Raw genomic sequence first — 26,133 nt, 5'->3', positions numbered from 1 at the left:
AGATGTCAGGTCACATAACGAGATAGGGCAGGTGACCAAAGCCTTACTCATAGAGGTTTAAAGAACATCTTAAAGGAAGAGAGAGAGAGGCAGAGAAGCTCAGTGAGAGGATTCCAGAGCTCAGCACACAGGCAGCTGAGGGCACAGAGCCAATGGTGGAACGACGCAATCTGAGATGTGTAAGAGGCCAGAATTGAAGGAACTCCCCGTGGTGGGGAAGTTGTTGGAGGAGATAGGATGTATGCGCATTTAGAAAGGAATAAACTCATTAACGATAGTCAGCATGGTTTTGTGAGAGGGAGGTCATGCCTCACTAACCTGGTGGTGTTTTTTGAAGAAGTGACCAGAATGGTTGACGAAGGAAGGGCCGTGGATGTTGTCTATATGGGCTTTAGTAAAGCGTTTGACAAAGTCCCTCATGGTAGGCTAGTGAAAAAGGTTGGATCTCATGGGATAAAGGGGGAGGTGGCTGGATGGGTGGAGAACTGGCTTGGTCATCGAAGACAGAGGGTGGTAGTGGAAGGGTCTTTTTCCGGCTGGAGGCCTGTGACTAGTGGTGTTCCGCAGGGCTCTGTATTGGGACCTCTGCTGTTTGTGATTTATATAAATGATCTGGAAGAAGGAGTAACTGGGGTGATCAGTAAGTTTGCGGACGACACAAAACTGGCAGGACTTGCAGATAGTGAGGAACATTGTCAGAGGCTACAGAAGGATATAGATAGGCTGGAAATTTGGGCAAAGAAATGGCAGATGGAGTTCAATCCAGATAAATGCAAAGTGATGCATTTTGGTGGGAATAATGTAGGGAGGAGCTACACGATAAATGGAAGAACCATAAAGGGTGTAGAGACGCAGAGGGACCTGGGTGTGCAAGTCCACAGATCTTTGAAGGTGACGTCACAGGTGAAGAAGGTGGTGAAGAAGGCATATGGCATGCTTGCCTTTATAGGACGGGGCATAGAGTATAAAAGTTGGGGTCTGATGTTGCAGATGTATAGAACGTTGGTTCGGCCGCATTTGGAATACTGCGTCCAGTTCTGGTCGCCACACTACCAGAAGGACGTGGAGGCTTTGGAGAGAGTACAGAGGAGGTTTACCAGGATGTTGCCTGGTATGGAGGGGCTTGGTTATGAGGAGAGATTGGGGAAACTGGGGTTGTTCTCCTTGGAAAGACGGAGGATGAGGGGAGACTTAATAGAGGTGTATAAAATTATGAAAGGCATAGATAGGGTGAACGGTGGGAAGCTTTTCCCCGGGTCGGTGGTGACATTCACGAGGGGTCATAGGTTCAAGGTGAAGGGGGGGAGGTTTAACACAGATATCAGAAGGACATATTTTACACAGAGGGTCGTGGGGGCCTGGAATGTGTTGCCGGGCAAGGTGGTGGAGGCGGACACACTGGGAACGTTTAAGACTTATCTAGACAGCTATATGAACGGAGTGGGAATGGAGGGATACAAAGGAGTGGTCTAGTTTGGACCAGGGAGCGGCGCGGGCTGATTGTTCTTTGTTTCTCGTTTCAAGACTTCATTCTATGATCATCTTGCTGGTGCCAGTACAGAGCGAGACTGCGGATAGTTGGGAACCTGTCTCGGGGGCAGGGAATACAGATGGTGTTCGTAAAGCAGAAGTGGAAATGAATAGGGTTGGGAAGCATTTTCTGATCAGGGCCAGTGTGATCTCCTGGACTCGTTTCGATCGCCACAGGGGGTCGGAGAGGAATTTCCCAGATTTTTTTTTTTCCCCATATTGGCCCTGGGGTTTTCACTCTGGGTTTTCGCCTCTCCCTGGAGATCACATGGTCTGGAATGGGGGGGGTGGGGGTGAGTTAATAGGTTGTGATGAACAAAGCATCGTAGCTGTGAGGGACAGCTCGATGGATAGGATATTAGGATGTAGATAGGCTGGAAAATTGGGCGGGGATCCTGGATTCAGGATTCAATCCTGGACCGGGGAGCGGCGCGGGCTTGGAGGGCCGAAGGGCCTGTTCCTGTGCTGTATTGTTCTTTGTTCTTTGAATACAGAAATTTCACAGGATTGGAGCTCACAGACGGAACTGGTGGATAAAAATACACAAGGATACAAGGAATAGAAGGAGCAGACCATAGAGCTGCTTTGCCGCTCATCACTGACCCTGGGCTTCAACTCCAATCTCTTGCCCCCATCCCCGGGTCACCTGATTCACTAAGAGACCAATTCCAGCTTTAAATATCTTCAAATATATTCATAGGTTGGGGGCAGAAAGTGGCATAAGTGGTAATGTCACTGGACTAGTAAACCCCCAGATTAAAGCCCTGGGGATACGGGTTCGCCAGGATAACTGGTGGACTTTAAATTCAATTAATTAACTAAAACAAACTGTAATTGAAAGTGAGTTTTAGTAACGATGCCACAATGAAACTGTCATTGATTGTGGGAAAAACCCATCTGGTTCACTAATGTCCTTTAGGGAAGGAAATCTGCCGTCCTTACCCGATGGCCTACATGTGACTCCTGAGCCACAGCAATGTGGTTGACTCTTAACTTCTCTCTGGAACAAAACTTGCAAACCATTCAGTTCCAGGACAGTTAGGGATGGGCAACAAATGCTGACCCATTCCAACGACACCCGCATCCCTTGAACAAATTTAAAAGATCAAGCCATGGGCATCGCTGGCAGGCTAGCAGTTATTGCCCAACCCTAGTTGCCCCTGAGAAAGTGGTGGTAACAACTGAGTGGTTTGCAAGGCGTTTTCAGAGGGCAGTTGAGAGTCAAACACATTACTGTGGCTCTGGAGTCGCGTGTAGGCCAGACCAGGTAAGGATGGCAGATTTCCTTCCCTAAAGGACATGAGTGAACCAGATGGTTTTTTCTGACAATCGACAATGGTTTCACGGTCATCGGTAGACTTTTAATTCCAGGTACTTTTTATTGAATTCAAATTCCAACATCTGCTGTGGTGGAATTCGAACTTGGGTCCGGAGAACGTTAGCTGAGTTTCTGGATTAATAGTCTAAGGCTGGGTTAAAATCTAAGCGGGTACAGCCAGTGGCAGCAGTGAGGGGGTGCTGGACTAGCAGAGGTACCATTTTCTGATGAGACATTAAACCGAGGACCCCAACCATCCTCCCAGCTGGATGTGAAAGATCCCATGGCACTATTTCAAAGCGCAGGGAAGAATTCTCCAGTGTCCTGGCCAATATTCATCCCTCAACCAACATCACTGGAACATATTATCCATTCATGTGTCTCACTGCTGTTTGTGGGATCTTGCTGTGCGCTAATTGGCTGCCACGATTCCTACATTGCAACAATGGCCAGACTTCAAAAATGACTTCATTCGTTGTAAAGGGCTTTGGGATGTCCTAAGGTTGCGAGTGGCGCTATATAAATGCAAGTCCTTTCTTCCTTCTTCCTCAAGGGTCACCAGGGACAGGTAATGGATCCGCCTCCCCCCCCCCCTTCCCTTGGGGCAGACACATCCTCATCCCGATTAAAGTAAAGAGGCAGCTTGGAGTTGGAGCCCAGCCTGAGACACGAGGCCAACACACCCTCTGCCCCAGCAAGGGGAAGATTTGAGGCACAGTAACAGATGGGTTTGAAGTGATGAAGATTTAGACACAGCTGCAATGAATACTTCACAGGGCGAATGTTCTAAATGTTTAGCCTGTTCGTCTGGCTGGTGAAAGCTGTCAAACTGACTAACTTTGCTGTCTGCACTCATTAAACACTGCTACGATGGTGAAATATTAGCTCTCCTGCGGAGAAATTTGCTGCTTTATTCCCTTTACTCATGACCTTTGCTCCTCGTTCATCTATTTTGCATGAAATCTTTCCCACATTTCAAATAAAGTTAGCTGGCGATGATTCCAGTCTCCCACAAGAAGCAGAGCAATCCATTTACTGTGCGCAAGGAGCTGGATGGACTCAACTTGTGAGGCAGCAGCGAGGACTCGATGCGTGACATGTCAGAATAGAAAATAACAGCAAGACCATTTGGTCCTCCAGGCTACGTTTATATAGCACCTTTCACAATCAAGGGACACCCCAAAGTGTTTTACAGCCAACAGGTCATTTTTGAAGTGTAGTCCTGTTGTAAAGTAGGAAAATTGGAATCCACTGACAATCCCAATGCCAGGAAGTAGCCTGATGCACTACAGAAACTCACCAAACCTTCTTCTAAATATGCAACCTCTACCATCTGGATGGACAAAGGCAGCAGAAACATGGGAACACCACCACCTCCAGATTCTCCTCCAAGTCACTCACCATTCTGACTTGGAAACATATCACCGTTCCTTCACTCTCGCTGGGTTAAAGTCCTCAAATTCCCTCCCTAACAGCAGTGTGGGTGTACCTACGCCACACAGACTGCAGCGGTTTCAGTACGCGGCTGGCCACTACCTTCTCAAAGGCAACTAGGGATGGGCAATAAATGCAGGCCTAGCCGGAGGAGCCCACATCGTGTGAAAGAATTTTAAAATGCTGGAGGTTGGGGACAGGGGAAAAGGAAAAGGGACTTCACTCGGTGGAACATGATGGATACAGTGGCTGTTCCTTTCAAGATGTGACTCACATACATTCAAGGAGAGAAATAAAGGTTGAGAATTTCCTTGTGACGTTGGAACTTCACCGGAAATGGTGTGATCTGTCCCAGGATGTTCATAAGGACAAGAAGAGGCCATTCAGCCCTTCAGTCAGATCATGGCTAATCTGTACTCCACCCCACCATTACCTGCCTTTGTTCTGATCTCTTCAATTCCGGGGCAAGAGTTTCTGAAGATATAATAATCCAGGTGTTATCCAGGCTGGTGGGATGATGGACAATCTGGAAAGGATACCATTTTCCTCCCCCAAAGGGGCGTTTCTGGTAAGTATCTAAGATTGAAGGACTTCCGAAAGTTTCTCAACTCTGACCTTAAACATGCAACTGAAATGGGGATGTTGTCATCAGCAGTAAAGGGAGCGTGAGTAGCAACTGGCCCCTCCCCTCGTACCTCCGGTTAACATCAGCGCACACTTGCAGTGACAGTTGTCATTATCTGCATCCCTTGTGCTGAAACTTGCTCCATGAACAGCCAGACTGCTCTGGCGTCCCGCCGTTCCGCTGTATCCTTTCAGGAAAAGTCTGTGGAAGAGAAGGTTGGAATTAAAAGCCAGTGTAGCCCTTCTTTCATGGAATCCGACAGTGCAGAAGGAGGCCATTCAGCCCATCAAGTCTGCACCGACCACAATCCCACCCAGGCCCTCATAACCCCATGCGCTTACCCTAGCTAGTCCCCCTGATACTAAGGGGCAATTTAGCACAGCCAATCCACCCAACCCGCACATCTTTAGACTGTGGGAGGAAACCGGAGCACCCGGAGGAAACCCACACAGACACGGGGAGAACGTGCAGACTCTGCACAGACAGTGACCCAAGCTGGGATTGAACCTGGGTCCCTGGCGCTGTGAGGCAGCAGTGCTAACCACTGTGCCACCGTGCCACCACAAACTGTGCAGTTATGTGTTGACTCTTCAGGCACGGGAAGTAGCCTGATTGGCCAGGGTTAGGTTGATTGGCCAGGTTAAAGGATTGCCCCTTAGAGTCCTGGGGTGTGTAGCTTAGAGGGATTAGCGGGTAAAATATGTGGGGGTAGGGCCTGGGTGGGATTGTGGTCGGTGCAGACTCGATGGGCCGAATGGCCTCCTTCTGCACTGTAGGGTTTCTATGATTCTATATCATTATTAAAGGCGCTTCCATCTTCACCCAACACAGCTTGTAAAAGTTTATTTATTAGTCACAAGTAAGGCATTGACAATACAATGAAGTTACCGTGAAATTCCCCTTGTTGCCACAGTCGCCTGTTCGGATCAATGCACCCTAACCAGCACATCTTTCGGACTGTGGGAGGAAACCGGAGCGCCCGGAGGAAACCCACGCAGACACAGGGAGAACGTGCAAACTCCACACAGACAGCGACCCAAGCCGGGAATGGACCCCGGGTCCCTGGCGCTGTGAGGCAGCAGCGCTAACCACTGTCCCACTGTGCTGCGTAATGTAGCCATCTGCACCCTGATAGAAGGGTAGATATAAAGTGTGCTTTAAAAAGAGTCAAGCTATAATTCTGCAGGAGGTTTCATTCATTGAGATAACCAGAATGTTAACAAACACAATCTGTAAGAACAGTCACTGGGTAATGCTGAACCGGAGTATTGCCATGAAGAAAGCAGAGGAGAACTATAGGCTCCCCAACTTCCAGATATTTCAAAAAAGGGTGCAAGGTTTGAACATATTTCTTTAGTTTGTTCAAAACTCAACCACTCTCAGCCAGTCCGGGCTTGCAAAACTCAAAACATAGCATCCACTGTTAGACAAGGCTCAATGATTGAGCAGCACTTGCTGAACAATTCTAAGTGTGCTAACAGCTACACTAACAACCTATTTAAGAGGAGCCCCTTTGCTTTTGCAATTTTGGGGGAAAGTTTTAAACCTCGAGGTTGTAGATATCTAATGGCAGAAGTGTACGGGTAAGGCAGTCGGAGAGAGGAGGTCACATGATGAGGAATCTATGCAGCGGGCCAGGTCACTGCTCAAGAGAATATAGCTTCATTGGAAATTAAATTCAAACGATAAATCTGGAATTGAAATCTGGCCCCGGTTATAGTGGTTATATACAGTATAAACTCGGTCTGGCCTACAGGTGACTTCTGCAAGCCACTCAGTTGTATCAAAGCACTATGAATTCTAAAAGGGCGGACCACCCAGCATTGACCCAGGCACCGGAAACAATAACGGCAAACCCAATTGTGCAAATTCTTCCTGACTAACATCTGGGGGTTAGTGCCAAAATTGGGAGAGCTGTTTTACAGACTAGTCAAGAAGCAGCCTGACTTGGTCATACTCACGGAATCATACCTTCCAGATAATGTCTGAATCAGAGTTGGTGAGCTGTGTTGTCAGGCTGAATGGATGGGACTAGGGGAGAGAGTGGGTGGGGGTAGGGGCTTGGACAAGGCAGTCTGAAATTAAGTGTGGATATTGCTCCAGCAGCTCCCACAGTCCGCAAGGGCATAAAAAATAGGAGCTGGAGAAGCTATTTGGTTTCTCAATCTTGTTCCATCGTTGAATAAGATCATAGCTGAACTTCTACATCAACTCCAGCTTCATGCACTCTTCCCATATCCCTTAATCCCTTTAGTACCAACAAAATCTATTAGCGCAGTGGTTAGCACTACTGCCTCACAGCACCAGGGACCTGGATTCGATTCCTGCCTTCGGTCACTGTCTGTATGGAGTTTGCACGTTCTCCCCGTGTCTGCGTGGGTTTCCTCCGGGTGCTCCAGTTTCCTCCCACAATCCGAAAGACGTGCTGGTTAGATGTATTGGCCATGCTAAATTCTCCCTCAGTGTACCCGAACAGGCACCGGAGTGTGGCAACTAGGGGATTTTCACAGTAACTTCATTGCAGTGTGAATGGAAGCCTACTTGTGACTAATAAATAAACTTTACTTTTTTACTTTATTATGCTCTGTCTTAAATAGGCCCCATCACTGAGAGTTCACAGCTCTCTGGGGTAGAGAATTCCAAAGGTTTACAATTCTCTGAGTGAAGAAATTTCTTCTCATCTCAGTCCTAAATGGCTGATCCCTTATTCTGGAGACCATGACCCAGTGTTCTAGATTCGCCACAGGGGAAACATTTACTCAGCATCTGCCCTGGAGAATCTTATACATTTCAGTCAGGTCCCCTCTCACTCTTCTAAACTCCAAGGAACATAAACTAGTCCCCTCAGCCTCTCCTCATAGGACAATCATCTCATCCCAGAGTACTTGTAGCATTCGATACGGTTTGTGAGATCATCGTACCCTGTGCGATCCAGGCTAGCATCTAGTGAATATTCAGAGAGAGTGAAAGAGAGAGGGAGAATGTTCTGTAGTTTGGGATTTTGCCAAAACTATGTACAAAAAAGCTGTTGGGAAGAATGATGAGGTGAGAGAGAGAATGACATGACTGAGGTGAACCGGTGAAAAGACTGTTATCCGGAGAGTTTGATTGTGTTGGATAAACAGTTAGTTTGACAAGTGAATGATCTGGTTACATTCTTTGAGGTTACTACACTGACTGAAGTACAGAACTGTGAGCAAACAGTCTGTCTCATTAGAAACCATCTTGGAAAAACACATCAGTGTTTGCATTGGCAACAGGATACAAGATTTATTCCATCTCATTTGTGAAAATTCAATCCCTGATCTTATTATTATTTTAGATTTTCTGTGCTTCCCGATGGCTCTCTTGTCTGTCTCTCTTTCAGGCCTCTGCGTATCTGTCTCCAGTTGGAATCTCTCTCTCAGCCTTTTTTGCTTTCAGTCTCTGTATGTCCTTTTCTCTCATTTTTGGGGCAGTGAAGGAGGGATTTATGGGGCCTGTAAGAGTGGGAGATTTTGATTTGATTTGATTTATTATTGTCACATGTATTAACATACAGTGAAAAGTATTGTTTCTTGCGCACAATATGGACAAAGCATACCGTTCATAGAGAAGGAAAGGAGAGTGTGCTGAATGTAGTGTTACAGTCATAGCTAGGGTGTAGAGAAAGATCAACTTAATGCGAGGTAGGTCCATTCAAAAGTCTAATGGCAGCAGGGAAGAAGCTGTTCTTGAGACGGTTGGCACGTGATCTTAGACTTTTATATCTTTATTCCGACGGAAGAAGGTGGAAGAGAGAATGTCCGGGGTGCGTGGGGTCTGTAATTATATTGGCAGCGGGAAGTGTAGACAGAGTCAATGGATGGGAGGCTGGTTTGCGTGATGGACTGGGCTTCATTCACGACCTTTTGTAGTTTCTTGCAGTCTTGGGCAGAGCAGGAGCCATACCAAGCTGTGATACAACCAGAAAGGATGCTTTCTATGGAGAGTCATAGCTGATACGCCAAATTTCCTTAGTCTTCTGAGAAAGTAAAGGTGTTGGTGGGCTTTCTTAACTATAGTGTCGGCATGGGGGGACCAGGACAGGTAAATGTGGGGGGTGGGGTGACTTAATTAGATGGAAACTGAGATTTCACCCAGAGAACATCCTGCGTCCTTGCTACCCCAGTGCTCCTTCCAACTGGTGTTCAGGATCGGGGGGGGGGGGGGGGGGGTTGGGGGGGGCGGGGCAGTGGGTAGGATCCTGGGTAAGGATGACAGATTTCCTTCCCAACTTGGTCAAGATAACCGAGGCTAGATTTGAATTCCAGATTCATAATTTGAACTTAATTTCCAATGAAGCCATATTGGCTTGAGCAGTATCCTGGCCTTTGAATTACCGACCCAGTGACATGTCCACTGTGGTTGAATCTCAAATGCCCTCAGGAATGGGCAATAAATGCTGGCCCTGCCAGCGACAACCACATCCTCTGAACAAATTTAAAACAAAACTATAGCCACCACATCCCCTTGATTGTAGGGTTTATCTTCCAGTTTGTCTATGTATCGTTCTGGGAGGCTATTTGACAGTGAGTGCGAGGAAGTTCTGATCCGTTACTATCTATCCATCTTACAGAGTTTTTAACATTAATTATTAAATCAATAATTTTATCTGTGTGATTCTGACTTATACTGGACACATGTGCAAAGTAATAAAATCTTGTCTGCCAAGTTCAATGACTTCATGAACCACAGAGGTCCTGGAAAGTTTGGAGTGTAATATTTTGGTTTGGAAACCATTCGTTTTACTGTGGGTGACTTTTATTAGTCTCCCTGTGACTATTTTCCACCCAATGCAAACACTGTACCTGTAATTCTGTTTCTCGCTGCTCAGACGGAACCTCTCATACAGGGAATAGACCCGGTTTCCATCCCAGTCCCACAGCTCAATCCGTAACGAGTAGGCCCGGTGACTGGTCAGCAGGTGAATGGCCTCGTTCCCCAGCCAGTACTCACCCGCCCCATCTCCAAAACCCTGCCGGAAAAACATAGGAGCGTGAGAAAGGCAGCCCCAGGGCAATATGTCACTGGAAACCAGAGGAAAAAATGGACAAACTTGAATTTCTATAGCGCCTTTCACACAACCTCAGGATTCCTCAAACTGTTACAAGACCAATGAAGAACATTATGTCAAAAAGTTGCAGAAAGTTTCTTCCAGTCCTCTGTGACTTGTTTTTGAAAACAGTCAGGTATTGATTCAATGTGTCAGGCGTGTGTGTTTATTGCTGAATTTTCAGCTGTAATCACGCCTCCTACTCCACATGTCACCCAGATTCACCATGCAACCCAGAAACCAACCTCATCAAACTTTCACTTTGATCACAGCACAGACTATCACTCAGAAAAGGGTCCTATGCAGCTCCACGGGCATCGGCAGAAATTGCCAGATCATTTCCGCAAGAGTCAGGGGCTGACTGAGGAAGAAACCGTACAGCAAAGAACTCCAATCCTGCCCCTCAAAACCAAGGGGTTGCTGACAAGAGCCAGGTGGACAGCTGGGAGAGGAAGTTGGAGGGAGGGAGGGAAGGCAGCAAAAGATGGTAGATTTAAAAATTAGCCTGAATAAAACTGTGGCAAAAGTAATATTTTCGCAAAATGTCAGTGTGGATGTTGAACCAAACGGTCTCTTTCTTGATTCTATTTCAAAACAAAATAAACCTCACCCTTGACTTACCTGCGCTGTGACCGAGAGGCGACACAGAGCTGGTATCGTGAGGACTGAAAGTGCAAAAAATGTGCAAAGTGGCTGCTGTGCTTTCGACATTCCAACATTGTCACCCGTCAGCCGCCAAACCGGAAACCCCAGCAGCCGAGGATTTGATAGCCCACAACACAGAACGAATGATAAAATTAGATAGTGTACAGATGCAAGGGTATAAATATGGCTGTGTGTGTCGGGGGGATGGGGGGAAGCAGGATGGCAGAGAGTGAAGAACACAAATAGTGGGACAAACAGAGAGAGAGCGAGGCAAAGAATTAGAGACTGGGTGACGTGTAGAGACACGGTTACAGGGAAATGGATGCATTTATTTTTCCTTCTGCATTAGTCTGTGATCCAGGTTGATCTCGATGGGGTCAGGTTCAGGAGTGCATTCACAGACTCCTGTCAGATGGCTCCTTGCTGTGTTTCAGAGGCAGTTTTCCCAGCTTGTGAGTTGTTTTTGCTCTTGGTCCACAAGGCTCTTTGCCAGATACATTTTTTTGTTTTGGAACATGAACAGTATTGGCACAATGGGCTGCCCCAGGGGAAATCTCCCGACTTTCTTTAAAAGAGGAAGATAAGAAAGCTGCACCGAGCCCGGCCCCGCTGCACAACAAGGAGATCAAAGCACCGGGGAGAGACTTTGAAAGAACAAACCCATTGTGAGAGGTTACAGCTATCAAAAATAACTCAACAGATTGGGGTCCTTGTCTCCAGATAAAGAGAAACCTGAAGGCGACGGAATAAAGATCTTTAAAATTCTGGAAGTGTTTGAGGATAGACATCACAGAGATCTTTCCACTTGCAGGAGAGACCAAAACTAAAGGCCATAAACATCAGAGAGTCATTAATAAATCCAACCGGGAATTCAGATTCAACTCCTTTACCTGGAGGGGAACATGTGTGTTCACTTGGTTCCATTCTCTTGTCTCATCAGGAGGGAAATTCTCAAATGGTTACATACTACTTGCTGCTGACTCTGCTTGCTGCATACAGTAAAACTCTGGAGTTTGATGCTATTTTTACACTCATTCTTGTGGGCTTGATCGGAGATCTTTCCCACACAATCAGCATTTTTAAATCCAGACTGGTCACTCACTCTCGGCCAGAAGTGCCGAGGGCTCCAGGTCGAGAACGGAAATCTCCAATTTAAAGACACATTGACCTAAGCTTTCCCATCATTCTCTGCTCATCCTCCAGCACCAGACGTGAGTTCCTGAGTGACTCAAGGGCTAATGACCCATCAGCTTCCAACTCTGGGAAACTCTACACCAATCCTCCTCTCATTTTATAATTGAGGATCCTCAGCCCCTTTCCATAGAATCCATGGAACTATAGAATCCCGACAGTGCAGAAGGAGGCCATTCGGTCCATTGAGTTTGCACCAGCTCTCCCAAGAGCAGGCCCACCCTGGGTGATTGATACTTCGGGTTGGACTGTGTGCTATCTGCTGGAGAGGGGAAAGATGGTGAGAAGGTTTGAGGAATTGCGTGTGATGCCATGTGTCAGAGAACCCTACTCTCAATTCGGCCAATAGCAGGAGAGCAAACAAGCAGGATATTCACCTGCTGTTGGCAGGAACCTCAGAAATAGTCACAATCAAACATTTGCAAATGCAATTTAAATGTAAATTGGTGGGATTTAATGCAGCTTCCCAGAAGATTTGAGTCTCCCATGTCTTCAATAACCCAGTAAGAAGTCTCACAACACCAGGTTAAAGTCCAACAGGTTTATTTGGTAGCACGGGCTTTCGGAGCGCTGCTGCTTCATCAAATAAACCTGTTGGACTTTAACCTGGTGTTGTGAGACTTCTTACTGTGCTCAATCTGACACTCAGGGTGGCGGAGTCTGGGATAAGAAGTGACTGAGCTGAAAGCGTTTGTTCCAAATGTTAAAGGGACGGCACAGAGCCAAGGGACAGATAAGCCACTCCTTTACATATCTGTGTCCCAACGAGGAGGCACCTCAGAGGCTCCCTTGAAGATAGAGGGTGTTACAGAATGGGAATTGTTCGCGCTGTACTCCTTCATCCTGGAGTGCTGGAGGGGGTCGGTGTAGCACAGGAACCCGTACAGGCAGCTGGGCAGCACCAGGAAGGAGCACAATGACAGGGGGCCAGGGGCACTGAATATTGTAAGGGTAAACTGGATAGATTTTTGATTGGCAAAGGGAGTCAAAGGCTACAGGGGGCTGATGGGAAAATAAAGCTGAGGCCACAATCAGATCAACCACGATCTTATCAAATGATGCAGAGACTCGAGGGGTCGTATGGCCTTCTCCTCATCCAAACTCACGTGTTCGTATGTTCATATGAAGCACAGAGGAATGATCAGATTCTGTTGACGCACACACGCGTGCAGCATATGCTGGTGAGGAAGGACGCTTTACAATTCAATGCCTGGTTTAGTCCTTAACTATTCAGTGCCCCTACTTTTCCCACTCACCTTTCATTCACTTTCACACAGTATGGATGGAATTTTCCAGCCATTCATGTCCCGCCTCCACTACAAGCGAGGACAGAGAATTTGACTCTCTGCCAAATCTCCATTCACTGCAGCGGGACTGGAGAATCCCGCCAGCGTGAACAGCTGAAAAATTCCAGCCGACGAAACTCAAACTCACGCCTGCAGTGTGGAGGAGGTCATTCATTCTTTCCAGCACTCGGACCTTCTCCCTCGGACGATTCACCTCGACAGTGACCCCTGTCCAGGTGACCCGGATCACTTGTGATGGCCTTTGGCAACCGTCAGCTAGCAGTAGAATATCTGTGCGATCCCGAGTGGCCTGGTTGAGGGAAAGCAGCAAGCTCTTACTGAACATTCCACATCCTTCCTGCGCCAGATTCCCGAATATGTCCAGGCCCACCGGCAGACGTAGTGACGGTCAGACAAAATACAGTTCTGAGGGTGTGAGAGAGGTGTCAGGATAAACTCTCTTCAAGAGTGGTCGATGCATGGCTCTGAGGGAGTGCTGCATTGTTGGAGGAACCCTCTCTAGACTGAGACTCTACCTACCCTCTGAGCTGTAAAAAATCTAGAGCTGAAGAAGGGCAGGGTCCCCCAGAATCCCTCAGCCAACACCACGGAAACAGATTACCTGCAAATTTATCTCATTGCTGTTTGTGGAATCTTGCTGTGTTGCAATTGGCTGCCTCATTCCCTACATTTCAACAGTGACTGCACTTTACATAAATGCTTCATTGGTTGGAAACAACTTTGCATTACCCTGTGGTTGTGAAGGGCGCTATATAAATGCAAACATTTTCCTCTTACCATTTTATATTCCCTCCAATTCCTCTGAAAGTCCGTGCTGCCATTCACTCTTCTTTGGACAAGAGTCCAGCCCCCACCACTGGTCTCCATGTCACAGTAAACCTGCAGTGTACAGAGGGTGATACAGATGTTGACTGAGGTCACAATGGTGCAAGGTTCAATGGTACTGGAATTCCCGCTGTCAAAATGGATGCCTTATAAACTTTCCAACAGGTATGACCAAAAAATACTCAATGGCATGGCAGCAAAATAGATGCCGTTATTTCAAACTGTCTGGCACATTCTTCCACCATGATGTGATGCACAAAGTATGAGAGGGGCACCACACTGTAATTTCTGCAACGTGTTTGCTCCCGAGCAGAGGAACATGGTGATGCACTATCAATTAAGCAAAGACTAGTTTGTATGCAAGAACAAATAGGCTTTTATTTGCAAAAGACTTGGAACACACCCATGCTGATGAACTGGTCCGGCGACTGAGGCAGGGGGGGTTGGGAGCAGTCACCTTTATACCTGGACCAGGGGGGGAGGAGTCTCAGGCAGGGCTGGCAGGGGCATGCCCAGGCATGTCACACACACACACACAGGCTATAAGCTTAACAGTGGTTTACCACACATGGTGTTCAATTAATAAGAAGCAAATATCAAACACATCAAATTCTTGGATCTATTGTCAACAACATTCCCTCCTTCCAGACAGAAGCAGGCAAGGTGTAGCTGGTCCCAACATTATGATGTTTCACTGTCAATCTCACAGAATAACAGAGCACTTTACCTCCATTAGACAGAAACACAGCGAGTTCCATTTCCCCGTGAACCAACATTTTAAAGGCATTTCCTGTTATTTTTTAATTCATTCTCTGGACGCGGCTGTCACTGGCAAAGCCGGCATTTTGAGAAGGTGATGGTGAGCCACTTTCTTGAATAAATCTGATTGGTTTGCTTGGCCATCTCAGAGTCACCAAGCTGGACCAGGATGGAGAATTTCCTTCCCTTTGCAGATACCATAGTGACTTTTAAGGGGCGTCTTGACAAATACATGAATAGGATGGGAATAGAGGGGTACGGTCCCCGGAAGGGTAGGGGGTTTTAGTTCAGTCGGGGCAGCATGGTCGGTGCAGGCTTGGAGGGCCGAAGGGCCTGTTCCTGCGCTGTAATTTTCTTTGTTCTTTATTCTTAAAGAACCAGCTGGGTTTTCAGTAGTGGTTTCATGGGCCTGGGTTTTAACCTGCCGCTGCTGGTGTGTTTGAAGGCAGTAGGGGAGGGGGAAGCGTGTATGACACAACACAAATCCAGCTCATTGCCTGACTGACAGCCCAGGACCACTCTCCCACTAGACAGGGGACGGAGGGAGAGGTGGGCAGCTCACTCACCCCTGGGCCTACTGAGGCCCTTAAGTGTCCAATTAATGCCTGTGTTAGGAGCCTCTTCCCACCACTGCCATCATTTTACCCCAGGCAGGGTGAGGCCCAGGCCTAACCGTTAGCCCTGTAGCTTTTTGTGGGCGAGATGGTGTCAGTCAGGAAGGGTCGGGGGGGAGGTGGGTTGAGACCTCGTTTTGGGGAGACCCCTCTGCCCATTGGAGGCGTTGCCCCACCCCACAAGGTCATGCTCCCCTCTCCTCCCCCGGTCCTCTTGGCCTCTCAAACCCACCTCCATCTCCCTCACCCTATACTCCGAGGTCTGTCAGCCAGGCCCGCTCTGCTAATCCTCTGCCCTTACCCACAGTCTGGCCCAGCCGTGTCCACCACTCGAGCCTGGCACTGCTGGGAATACGGAGATAGCAGTAGAATCTCGCCATGAGCCAATGAACAGCCCCTCTGAACAGCAGTGTTCCCCTGGGTTACCTTTTATTCGGGGTGGGGTGTGGCTGAGAACCTGATGCCCCAAAAATTCAATCCCTGGTCACAGTTACTGATACTCATCTTTTATCCCAGATTTGTTCAACAGGCTGAATGGCCTCCTGTGCTGTAACCAAACCATTCTAAATAAGTAATAATGTTGTACCCAGCTGCCATGGTGGAATTTGAACTCATATCTCTGAGATCATTAGTCCAGACCTCAGAATTCCGAGTTCAGAAAAGGAACCACAATATTGTTGTACCCTCAAAGTGAATCCTTTTATTGACATATATTTCCCAGTTTCTTGTGGGTTGTAAACTTTTACACTTCTTGGGAACACAGTCACGTCTGAATGGACACATTCCAAATACACAGATCCGGGCTTGGCTCAGCAAGTTCACCCTGACTGCAAGGGAAGACCATTCGTTAATATTATCAACATTCAGTGCAAGGGTTCTAGTGACCAATTTCACCAACTTCGGTAATAACCAAAACAGGGAAAACCTCTGGCTGCTGGAAATCAGAACTTAGAGCAAAGACAAGTGGAGTGAGTGAACCGGGGGCTCAAAGGCAGGGTAAAACATCTTGCACCAAACCCCTCCGCCCTCACCCTCACCCTGTAAGTGTCAGGTGCTGATCTCCATCTTCAGGAGGGAATCCAGTGGGAGTGAATCACTCACCTGTTTCAGAGTGTAATTCACTCCCAGCTTTCAGTCTTGACACCGATACGAGTGTTATCTACTCTAAGACGGGAGAAGACAAAGGGTCGTCTGATCTCGAAACGTCAGCTTTTTTCTCTCCTTACAGATGCTGCCAGACCCGCTGAGATTTTCCAGCATTTTCTCTCTTGGTTTCAGATTCCAGCATCCGCAGTAATTTGCTTTTATCCAGTATGACCTACTCTAGTTGGACTTGGTCTAGGGGTATCGTCACATGACCTCCTGCTCCAACAGCCACGCCCCTCCCTCCCCCACACTCTGGCCAACATGTCCACCCTCATGTTGCCCCGCCTTCTTCCCCCATTGGAAAGCAATCAACCTCTTCGATATCTATTGAATGATTGTTGAGACATTTTCCCCGTATTTAGTGTTTCGAGAACAAACAGACAGAGTGTTTACAGTAATGAGAAGACAATGTTTTCACTGCCTCCGCTGGTGTTTCTCCACAGTCTGGTGGGGATGATTCATTGAATCATAGAATCCCTACAGTACAGAAGGAGGCCATTTGGCCCATCGAGTCTGCACCGACCACAATCCCACCCTGACCCTATTTCCATAATCCCATGCATTTACCCTGCTAGTCCCCCTGACACTAGGTCAATTTTAGCATGGCCAATCCACCTAACCCACACATCTTTGGGGTGTGGGAGGAAACCGGAGCACCCGGAGGAAACCCACGCAGACATGGGGAGAATGTGCAAACTCCACACAGACAGTGACCCAAGCCGGGAATCGAACCCAGGTCCCTGGAGCTGTGAGGCAGCAGTGCTAACCACTGTGCCACCGTGCCAATTCTTTAACTCCTGGATAGTCCAGATCGATCTGGATGTTTGGCAGCCTGTGGCCCAGACATTTCTGACCATCAGGAGTAAGATTTGCATACCAGTGAAAGATGGGAATGTTTAAAAGGATAGAAGGTGTGTAACGTGTTGTAAGTACATCCTGTAACATTAATGGCACCCATGAGTACCAGATACCAAGTTAATGAATGGGTTAAATTTATGTTGCCATGCTGATTCAGACAGAGGGACGTGAGTGGCTGGTTACCTTGTGAGGATCTGTCATGTTCTCAACGTGGATCGTGTAGATCCCACTCATGTTAGCTCCGGATTCCAAGGCATCTGCACAATCTCTGAAGATCTTATCTTCCTTCTTAACCCCCGCTGCTTGACAAAAAAGAAACAGGCCTGTGAACTGACAGAACAAAACAACAAAGGAAATGGCAAGTGTTGGAAACCTGGATTCAAACAGGAGGCAGAAGAAACAGGAGCTGGAGGAGGCCATTTGGCCCCTCAAGCCTGCTCTGCTATTCGCAAGATCATGGCTTATCTTCTACCCCAACCCCACCTTCCTGCACCATCCCCACATCCCTCGGTTCCCTCACAGCCTGAAAATCCATCAATCTCTGCCTCATAAATACTCTAAGAAGTCTCACAACACCAGGTTAAAGTCCAACAGGCTTATTTGGTAGCACAAGCCACAAGCTTTCGGAGCGCTGCCCCTTCATCAGGTGAGTGGGATTTCAGTTCACAAACAGGGCATATAAAGACACAAACTCAATTTACAGAATAATGGTTGGAATGCGAGTCTTTACAGGTAATCAAATCTTAAAGGTACAGACAATGTGAGCGGAGAGAGGGTTAAGCACAGGTTAAAGAGATGTGTATTGTCTCCAGACAGGACAGTAAGTGAGATTTTGCAAGTCCAGGCAAGTCGTGGGGGTTACAGATAGTGTGACATGAACCCAAGATCCCGGTTGAGGCCATCCTCATGTGTGCGGAACTTGGCTATCAGTTTCTGCTCAGCGATTCTGTGTTGTCGTGACATACACGCTTCATGACACACGTATCTGTAAAGATTCGCATTCCAACCATTATTTTGTAAATTGAGTTTGTGTCTTTATATGCCCTGTTTGTGAACAGAACTCCCACTCAACTGATGAAGGAGCAGCGCTCCGAAAGCTTGTGGCTTGTGCTACCAAATAAACATGTTGGACTTTAACCTGGTGTTGTGAGACTTCTTACTGTGCTTACCCCAGTCCAACGCCGGCATCTCCACATCATAAATACTCAGCACTGAGCTTCCACAGCTCCCTGAGTTAGAGAATTCCAAAGATTCACAACGCTCTGAGTGAAGGGGCTTCACCTCATCGCAGCCCAAAATGGCGGATTCTTTATTTTGAGACTGTGACCGCGTGTTCTAGATTCCCCAGCTAGGCCCAAAACTTCCATTCTCCACATGGTTCGTAGCTGGGACGTACCCCTGAAAATGCACTGGGGGTCCCCAGGAAATTTGCATGGAGTGCAAAACAGTTACCCAGGAAGATGGCCAGTTATCCTGCACTGGGAGGTCATTGTTACTCTGAAAAAAATCGGAGTTTTTGGTCGGTTCCGACTGTTTTATCGGAACCATTACCCAGGAAAAGTTAAAGAATTTAAACCACTTCTAACTCCTGGCTTTCTCTAGGAAAGTAGCCGCCACTGGACCCCTCGAATACCCCAACACTAACTACTTTCCCAATGCCTGACTACCTTCCAACTATACCCCACCCCACCAACTACCCCCAACAACCACCTAACTAACTAACTCCCAGCCCCCCCAACTGCTGACTACCCTGTTACCCCCCAGACCCCTGATTACCCCCTCACCCCGACTATCCTTCTGGTTCACAAAAGAGGTGGAATGTCTTGTGAAAAGGAAGAGGGAAGCTTATGTAGGGATGAGGAAACAAGGTTCAGATGGCTCGACTGAGGGTTACAAGTTAGCAAGGAACGAGCTGAAAAAGGGGCTGAGGAGAGCTAGGAGGGGACATGAGAAGTCCTTGGCGGGTCGGATCAAGGAAAACCCCAAGGCTTTTTACTCTTATGTGAGGAATAAAAGAATGACCAGGGTGAGGTTAGGGCCGGTCAAGGACAGTGGTGGGAACTTGTGTATGGAATCAGGAGAGATAGGCGAGGTGATGAATGAATACTTTTCTTCAGTGTTCACCAAGGAGAGGGGCCATGTTTTTCAGGAAGAGAAGGTGTTACAGGCTAATAGGCTGGAGGAAATAGATGTTCGGAGGGAGGATGTCTTGGCAGTTTTGAATAAACTGAAGGTCGATAAGTCCCCTGGGCCTGATGAAATGTATCCTAGGATTCTTTGGGAGGCGAGGGATGAGATTGCAGAGCCTTTGGCTTTGATCTTTGGGTCCTTGCTGTCCACGGGGATGGTGCCAGAGGACTGGAGAGTGGCAAATGTTGTTCCTCCGTTTAAGAAAGGGAATAGAAATGACCCTGGTAATTATAGACCGGTTAGTCTGACTTCGGTGGTTGGTAAATTGATGGAAAAGGTCCTTAGGGATGGGATTTACGACCATTTAGAAAGATGCGGATTAATCCGGGATAGTCAGCACGGATTTGTGAAGGGCAAATCGTGCCTCACAAATTTGATAGAATTTTTTGAGGAGGTAACTAGGTGTGTTGATGAAGGTAGGGCGGTTGATGTCATATACATGGATTTTAGTAAGGCGTTTGATAAGGTCCCCCATGGTCGGCTTATGATGAAAGTAAGGAGGTGTGGGATAGAGGGAAAGTTGGCCGATTGGATAGGTAACTGGCTGTCTGATCGAAGACAGAGGGTGGTGGTGGATGGAAAATTTTCGGACTGGAGGCAGGTTGCTAGCGGAGTGCCGCAGGGATCGGTGCTTGGTCCTCTGCTCTTTGTGATTTTTATTAATGACTTAGAGGAGGGGGCTGAAGGGTGGATCAGTAAATTTGCTGATGACACCAAGATTGGTGGAGTAGTGGATGAGGTGGAGGGGTGTTGTAGGCTGCAAAGAGACATAGATAGGATGCAAAGCTGGGCTGAAAAATGGCAAATGGAGTTTAACCCTGATAAATGTGAGGTGATTCATTTTGGTAGGACTAATTTAAATATGGATTACAGGGTCAAAGGTAGGGTTCTGAAGACTGTGGAGGAACAGAGAGATATTGGGGTCCATATCCACAGATCTCTAAAGGTTGCCACTCAAGTGGATAGAGCTGTGAAGAAGGCATATAGTGTGTTAGCTTTTATTAACAGGGGGTTGGAGTTTAAGAGCCGTGGGGTTATGCTGCAACTGTACAGGACCTTGGTGAGACCGCATTTGGAATATTGCGTGCAGTTCTGGTCACCTCACTATAAGAAGGATGTGGAAGCGCTGGAAAGAGTGCAGAGGAGATTTACCAGGATGCTGCCTGGTTTGGAGTGTCGGTCTTATGAGGAAAGGTTGAGGGAGCTGGGGCTGTTCTCTCTGGAGCGGAGGAGATTGAGGGGAGACTTAATAGAGGTTTATAAAATGATGAAGGGGATAGATCGAGTGAACGTTCAAAGACTATTCCCTCGGGTGGATGGAGCTATTACGAGGGGGCATAACTATAGGGTTCATGGTGGGAGATATAGGAAGGATATCAGAGGTAGGTTCTTCACGCAGAGAGTGGTTGGGGTGTGGAATGGACTGCCTGCAGTGATAGTGGAGTCAGACACTTTAGGAACATTTAAGCGGTTATTGGATAGGCACATGGAGCACACCAGGATGGTAGGGAGTGGGATAGCTTGATCTTGGTTTCAGATGAAGGTCGGCACAACATCGTGGGCCGAAGGGCCTGTTCTGTGCTGTACTGTTCTATTCTATTCCATTCTATGCCTGGAATACTCTACCACTAAACCCCAACCAGCCTCCCAAACCCCAACTACCTCCCAACTACCTCTTGACAACCCCCTGACAAGCCCCCCCATCCCTCCAACTAATACCAACTACCCTCCCGACCCCCCCCAACTATCCTCCGACTGACCATCCAACCCTCCTGACCCATCCTACCCTCTAGACTGACCACCTGACAATACCCATCCTACCCCCCTTCCCTCCATTCCCTCCAATCCTACCCATGGCCCCAATCCTACCCACTTCCCCAATCCTACCCACTGCCCCCAATCCTACCCACTTCCCCAATCCTACCCACTGCCCCCCAATCCTACTCACTGCCCCCAATCCTACTCACTGCCCCAATCCTACCCACTGCCCTCCAATCCTACCCACTGCCCCCAATCCTACCCACTTCCCCAATCCTACCCACTGCCCCCCAATCCTACTCACTGCTCCCAATCCTACCCACTGCCCCCCAATCCTACCCACTTCCCCAATCCTACCCACTGCCCCTCAATCCTACCCACTGCATCCAATCCTATCCACTGCCCCCCAATCTGACCCACTTCCCCAATCCTACCCACTGCTCCCAATCCTACCCACTGCCCCAATCCTACCAACTGCCCCTCAATCCTACCCACTGCCCCCCAATCCTACTCACTGCCCCAATCCTACCCACTGCCCCAATCCTACCCACTGCCCCAATCCTACCCACTGCCCCCCAATCCTACCCACTGCCCCCCAATCCTACCCACTGCCCCTCGATCCTACCCACTGCCCCTCGATCCTACCCACTGCCCCCCAATCCTACTCACTGCTCCCAATCCTATCCACTGCCCCAATCCTACCCACTGCTCCCCAATCCTACTCACTGCTCCCAATCCTACCCACTGCCCCAATCCTACCCACTGCCCCAATCCTACCCACTGCCCCAATCCTACCCACTGCTCCCCAATCCTACTCACTGCTCCCAATCCTACCCACTGCCCCAATCCTACCCACTGCCCCAATCCTACCCACTGCCCCAATCGTACCCACTGCCCCAATCCTACCCACTGACCCAATCCTACCCACTGCCCCCAATCCTACCCACTGCCCCTCAATCCTACCCACTGCCCCCAATCCTACCCACTTCCCCAATCCTACCCACTTCCCCAATCCTATCCACTTCCCCCCAATCCTACTCACTGCCCCAATCCTACCCACTGCCCCCAATCCTACCCACTTACCCAATCCTACCCACTTCCCCAATCCTACCCACTTCCCCAATCCTACCCACTTCCCCAATCCTACCCACTTCCCCCCAATCCTACTCACTGCTCCCAATCCTACCCACTGCCCCCAATCCTACCCACTGCCCCTCAATCCTACCCACTGCCCCTCAATCCTACCCACTGCCCCAATCCTACCCACTGCTCCCAATCCTACCCACTGCCCCTCAATCCTACCCACTGCCCCCCAATCCTACCCACTGCCCCAATCCTACCCACTGCTCCCAATCCTACCCACTGCCCCAATCCTACCCACTGCTCCCAATCCTACCCACTGCCCCAATCCTACCCACTGCCCCCCAATCCTACCCACTGCCCCAACCCAACCACTGCTCCCAATCCTACCCACTGCCCCAATCCTACCCACTGCCCCCCAATCCTACCCACTGCCCCCCAATCCTAGTCACTGCTCCCAATCCTACCCACTGCTCTCAATCCTACCCACTGCCCCAATCCTACCCAATGCTCCCAATCCTACCCACTGCCCCCAATCCTACCCACTTCCCCAATCCTACCCACTGCCCCCCAATCCTACTCACTGCTCCCAATCCTACCCACTGCCCCAATCCTACCCACTGCTCCCAATCCTACCCACTGCCCCCCAATCCTACCCACTGCCCCCCAATCCTACTCACTGCTCCCAATCCTACCCACTGCCCCAATCCTACCCACTGCTCCCAATCCTACCCACTGCTCCCAATCCTACCCACTGCCCCAATCCTACCCACTGCTCCCAATCCTACCCACTGCTCCCAATCCTACTCACTGCTCCCAATCCTACCCACTGCCCCAATCCTACCCACTGCCCCCAATCCTACTCACTGCTCCCAATCCTACCCACTGCCCCCAATCCTACCCACTGCCCCCAATCCTACCCACTGCCCCAATCCTACCCACTGCCCCCCAATCCTACCCACTGCCCCCCAATCCTACCCACTGCTCCCAATCCTACCCACTGCTCCCAATCCTACCCACTGCCCCAATCCTACCCACTGCCCCCAATCCTACCCACTGCTCCCAATCCTCCCCACTGCTCCCAATCCTACTCACTGCTCCCAATCCTACCCACTGCTCCCAATCCTACCCACTGCCCCAATCCTACCCACTGCTCCCAATCCTACCCACTGCTCCCAATCCTACTCACTGCTCCCAATCCTACCCACTGCCCCAATCCTACCCACTGCCCCCAATCCTACTCACTGCTCCCAATCCTACCCACTGCCCCCAATCCTACCCACTGCCCCCAATCCTACCCACTGCCCCAATCCTACCCACTGCCCCCCAATCCTACCCACTGCCCCCCAATCCTACCCACTGCTCCCAATCCTACCCACTGCTCCCAATCCTACCCACTGCCCCAATCCTACCCACTGCCCCCAATCCTACCCACTGCTCCCAATCCTCCCCACTGCTCCCAATCCTACTCACTGCTCCCAATCCTACCCACTGCCCCCCAAACCTACCCACTTCCCCAATCCTACCCACTGCCCCAAACCTACCCACTTCCCCAATCCTACCCACTGCCCCAATCCTACCCACTGCCCCAATCCTACCCACTGCCCCTCAATCCTACCCACTGCCCCTCAATCCTACCCACTGCCCCCCAATCCTACTCACTGCTCCCAATCCTACCCACTGCCCCAATCCTACCCACTGCCCCCAATCCTACCCACTGCCCCAATCCTACCCACTGCCCCCCAATCCTACCCACTGCCCCCCAATCCTACCCACTGCTCCCAATCCTACCCACTGCTCCCAATCCTACCCACTGCCCCAATCCTACCCACTGCCCCCAATCCTACCCACTGCTCCCAATCCTCCCCACTGCTCCCAATCCTACTCACTGCTCCCAATCCTACCCACTGCCCCCCAAACCTACCCACTTCCCCAATCCTACCCACTGCCCCAAACCTACCCACTTCCCCAATCCTACCCACTGCCCCAATCCTACCCACTGCCCCAATCCTACCCACTGCCCCTCAATCCTACCCACTGCCCCTCAATCCTACCCACTGCCCCCCAATCCTACCCACTGCCCCCCAATCCTACCCACTGCCCCCCAATCCTACCCACTGCTCCCAATCCTATCCACTTCCCCAATCCTACCCACTTCCCTTCTCCCTGGTTTCTCAAAGTGCCTGGGACCTTTAGAATTGTCTGTTTCTAGTGCTGTAAAAATGGGGCCTAGCTTTGCTTCCTTCCACATTGCTGCGCTGCACAGACCCAGAGCCAGGATGCTGCACATTTCATAACAGGCCTAGACTGGAAGGTAGGGTGAGAAATCTGCAGCTCCAGTCCAGCATCAATAAAAAGGGGAAGAGGTGTTATAGAAAGCATTCTTTCTGGTTGTATCACAGCTTGGTATGGGTTCCTGCTCTGCCCAAGACCACAAGAAACTACAAAAGGTCGTGAATATAGCCCAATCCATCACGCAAACCAGACTCCCATCCATTGACTCTGTCTACACTTCCTGCTGCCTCGGAAAAGCAGCCAGCATAATCAAGGACCCCACGCACCCCGGACATTCTCTCTTCCACCTTCGTCCGTCAGGAAAAAGATATAAAAGTCTGAGGTCACGTACCAACTGACTGAAGAACAGCTTCTTCCCTGCTGCCGTCAGACCTTTGAATGGACCTACCTCACATTAAGTTGATCTTTCTCTACACCCTAGCTACGACTGTAACATTACATTCTGCACTTTCTCCTTTCCTTCTCAATGAACAGTATGCTTTGTCTGTATAGCGCGCAAGAAACAGTACTTTTCATTGTATGCTAATACATACAATGTAACATTAATAAATCAAATCAAATCAAATTAAAAATCCGACTATGATTCTCTGCATCTACCCTGGCAAACCCTATAAGAATCGTCTAAGTTTCAATGTGACCACCTCTCTCTATTCTAAATTCCAGGAAATAAAAGCAGAAGATCAGTTAAAACAGAACACCCTCATCACTCCACTGAGTGCAAACATCCCTGGAATATTCATTGGGAATTTCCTCCTCCAACTATTTCTATTTCTAATTCCTCCAATGACAGGAACCAGCACCGAGGAAGCTCCTGAACATGATCATCTGTTCTTTCTCTGCTGTTGAAGGAAGAATCCTTGGGGTCCTCGGCAACAGAAACTGGGTTCAGTTCGGGGACACAGATTGTCAGAGGAAATATACCGGCCGTGGAGGGGCTGCAGTGCAGATTCATCAGAATAAAACCAGGGCTGAAAGGGTTAAATTACAAGGACAGATTGCACAAACATGGTTTCTACTCCTTTGAGTTTAAAGTGAGAAAAGGATTTGTCAGAGTCGGGGTCTTCTGGTCCTGTCAATGTCTACGGAGTTTTCCGTGTCGAGCTCATCCCCCACGGTGGTGAGTCTTTGACGGAACTGGAATATGCGAGGTGATGCATTTTGGTAGACTGAACTAGGGCAGGACTTACTCAGTTAATGGTAGGGCGTTGGGGAGAGTTACAGAACAAAGAGATCTAGGGGTACATGTTCATAGCTCCTTGAAAGTGGAGTCACAGGTGGACAGAGTGGTGAAGAAGGCATTCGGCATGCTTGGTTTCATCGGTCAGAACATTGAATACAGGAGTTGGAATGTCTTGTTGAAGTTGTACAAGACATTGGTAAGGCCACACTTGGAATACTGTGTACAGCTCTGGTCACCCTATTATAGAAAGGATATTATTAAACTAGAAAGAGTGCAGAAAAGATTTACTAGGATGCTACCGGGA

General features: G+C 48.9%; 1 protein-coding gene across 1 annotated transcript in view; it reads right to left on the bottom strand.

Moving 5' to 3' along the window:
- Positions 1-26,133, bottom strand: part of angpt4 (angiopoietin 4) — an 89,495-nt gene that overhangs the window by 1,583 nt on the left and 61,779 nt on the right. The window contains exons 6-9 of the mRNA XM_078236911.1: positions 17,510-17,628; positions 13,902-14,003; positions 9,737-9,903; positions 4,978-5,108 (exon numbers count right to left, since the gene is read on the bottom strand). Of these exons, the coding sequence (XP_078093037.1) occupies positions 4,978-5,108; positions 9,737-9,903; positions 13,902-14,003; positions 17,510-17,628 (519 nt within the window). The remainder of the gene's footprint in view (positions 1-4,977; positions 5,109-9,736; positions 9,904-13,901; positions 14,004-17,509; positions 17,629-26,133) is intronic.

Source organism: Mustelus asterias, chromosome 20, assembly GCF_964213995.1.
Source record: "Mustelus asterias chromosome 20, sMusAst1.hap1.1, whole genome shotgun sequence".
Taxonomy (NCBI): Eukaryota; Metazoa; Chordata; class Chondrichthyes; order Carcharhiniformes; family Triakidae; genus Mustelus; species Mustelus asterias.
Note: the sequence above shows the minus strand (reverse complement) of the source record. Positions and strands in the feature narration are given on the sequence as shown.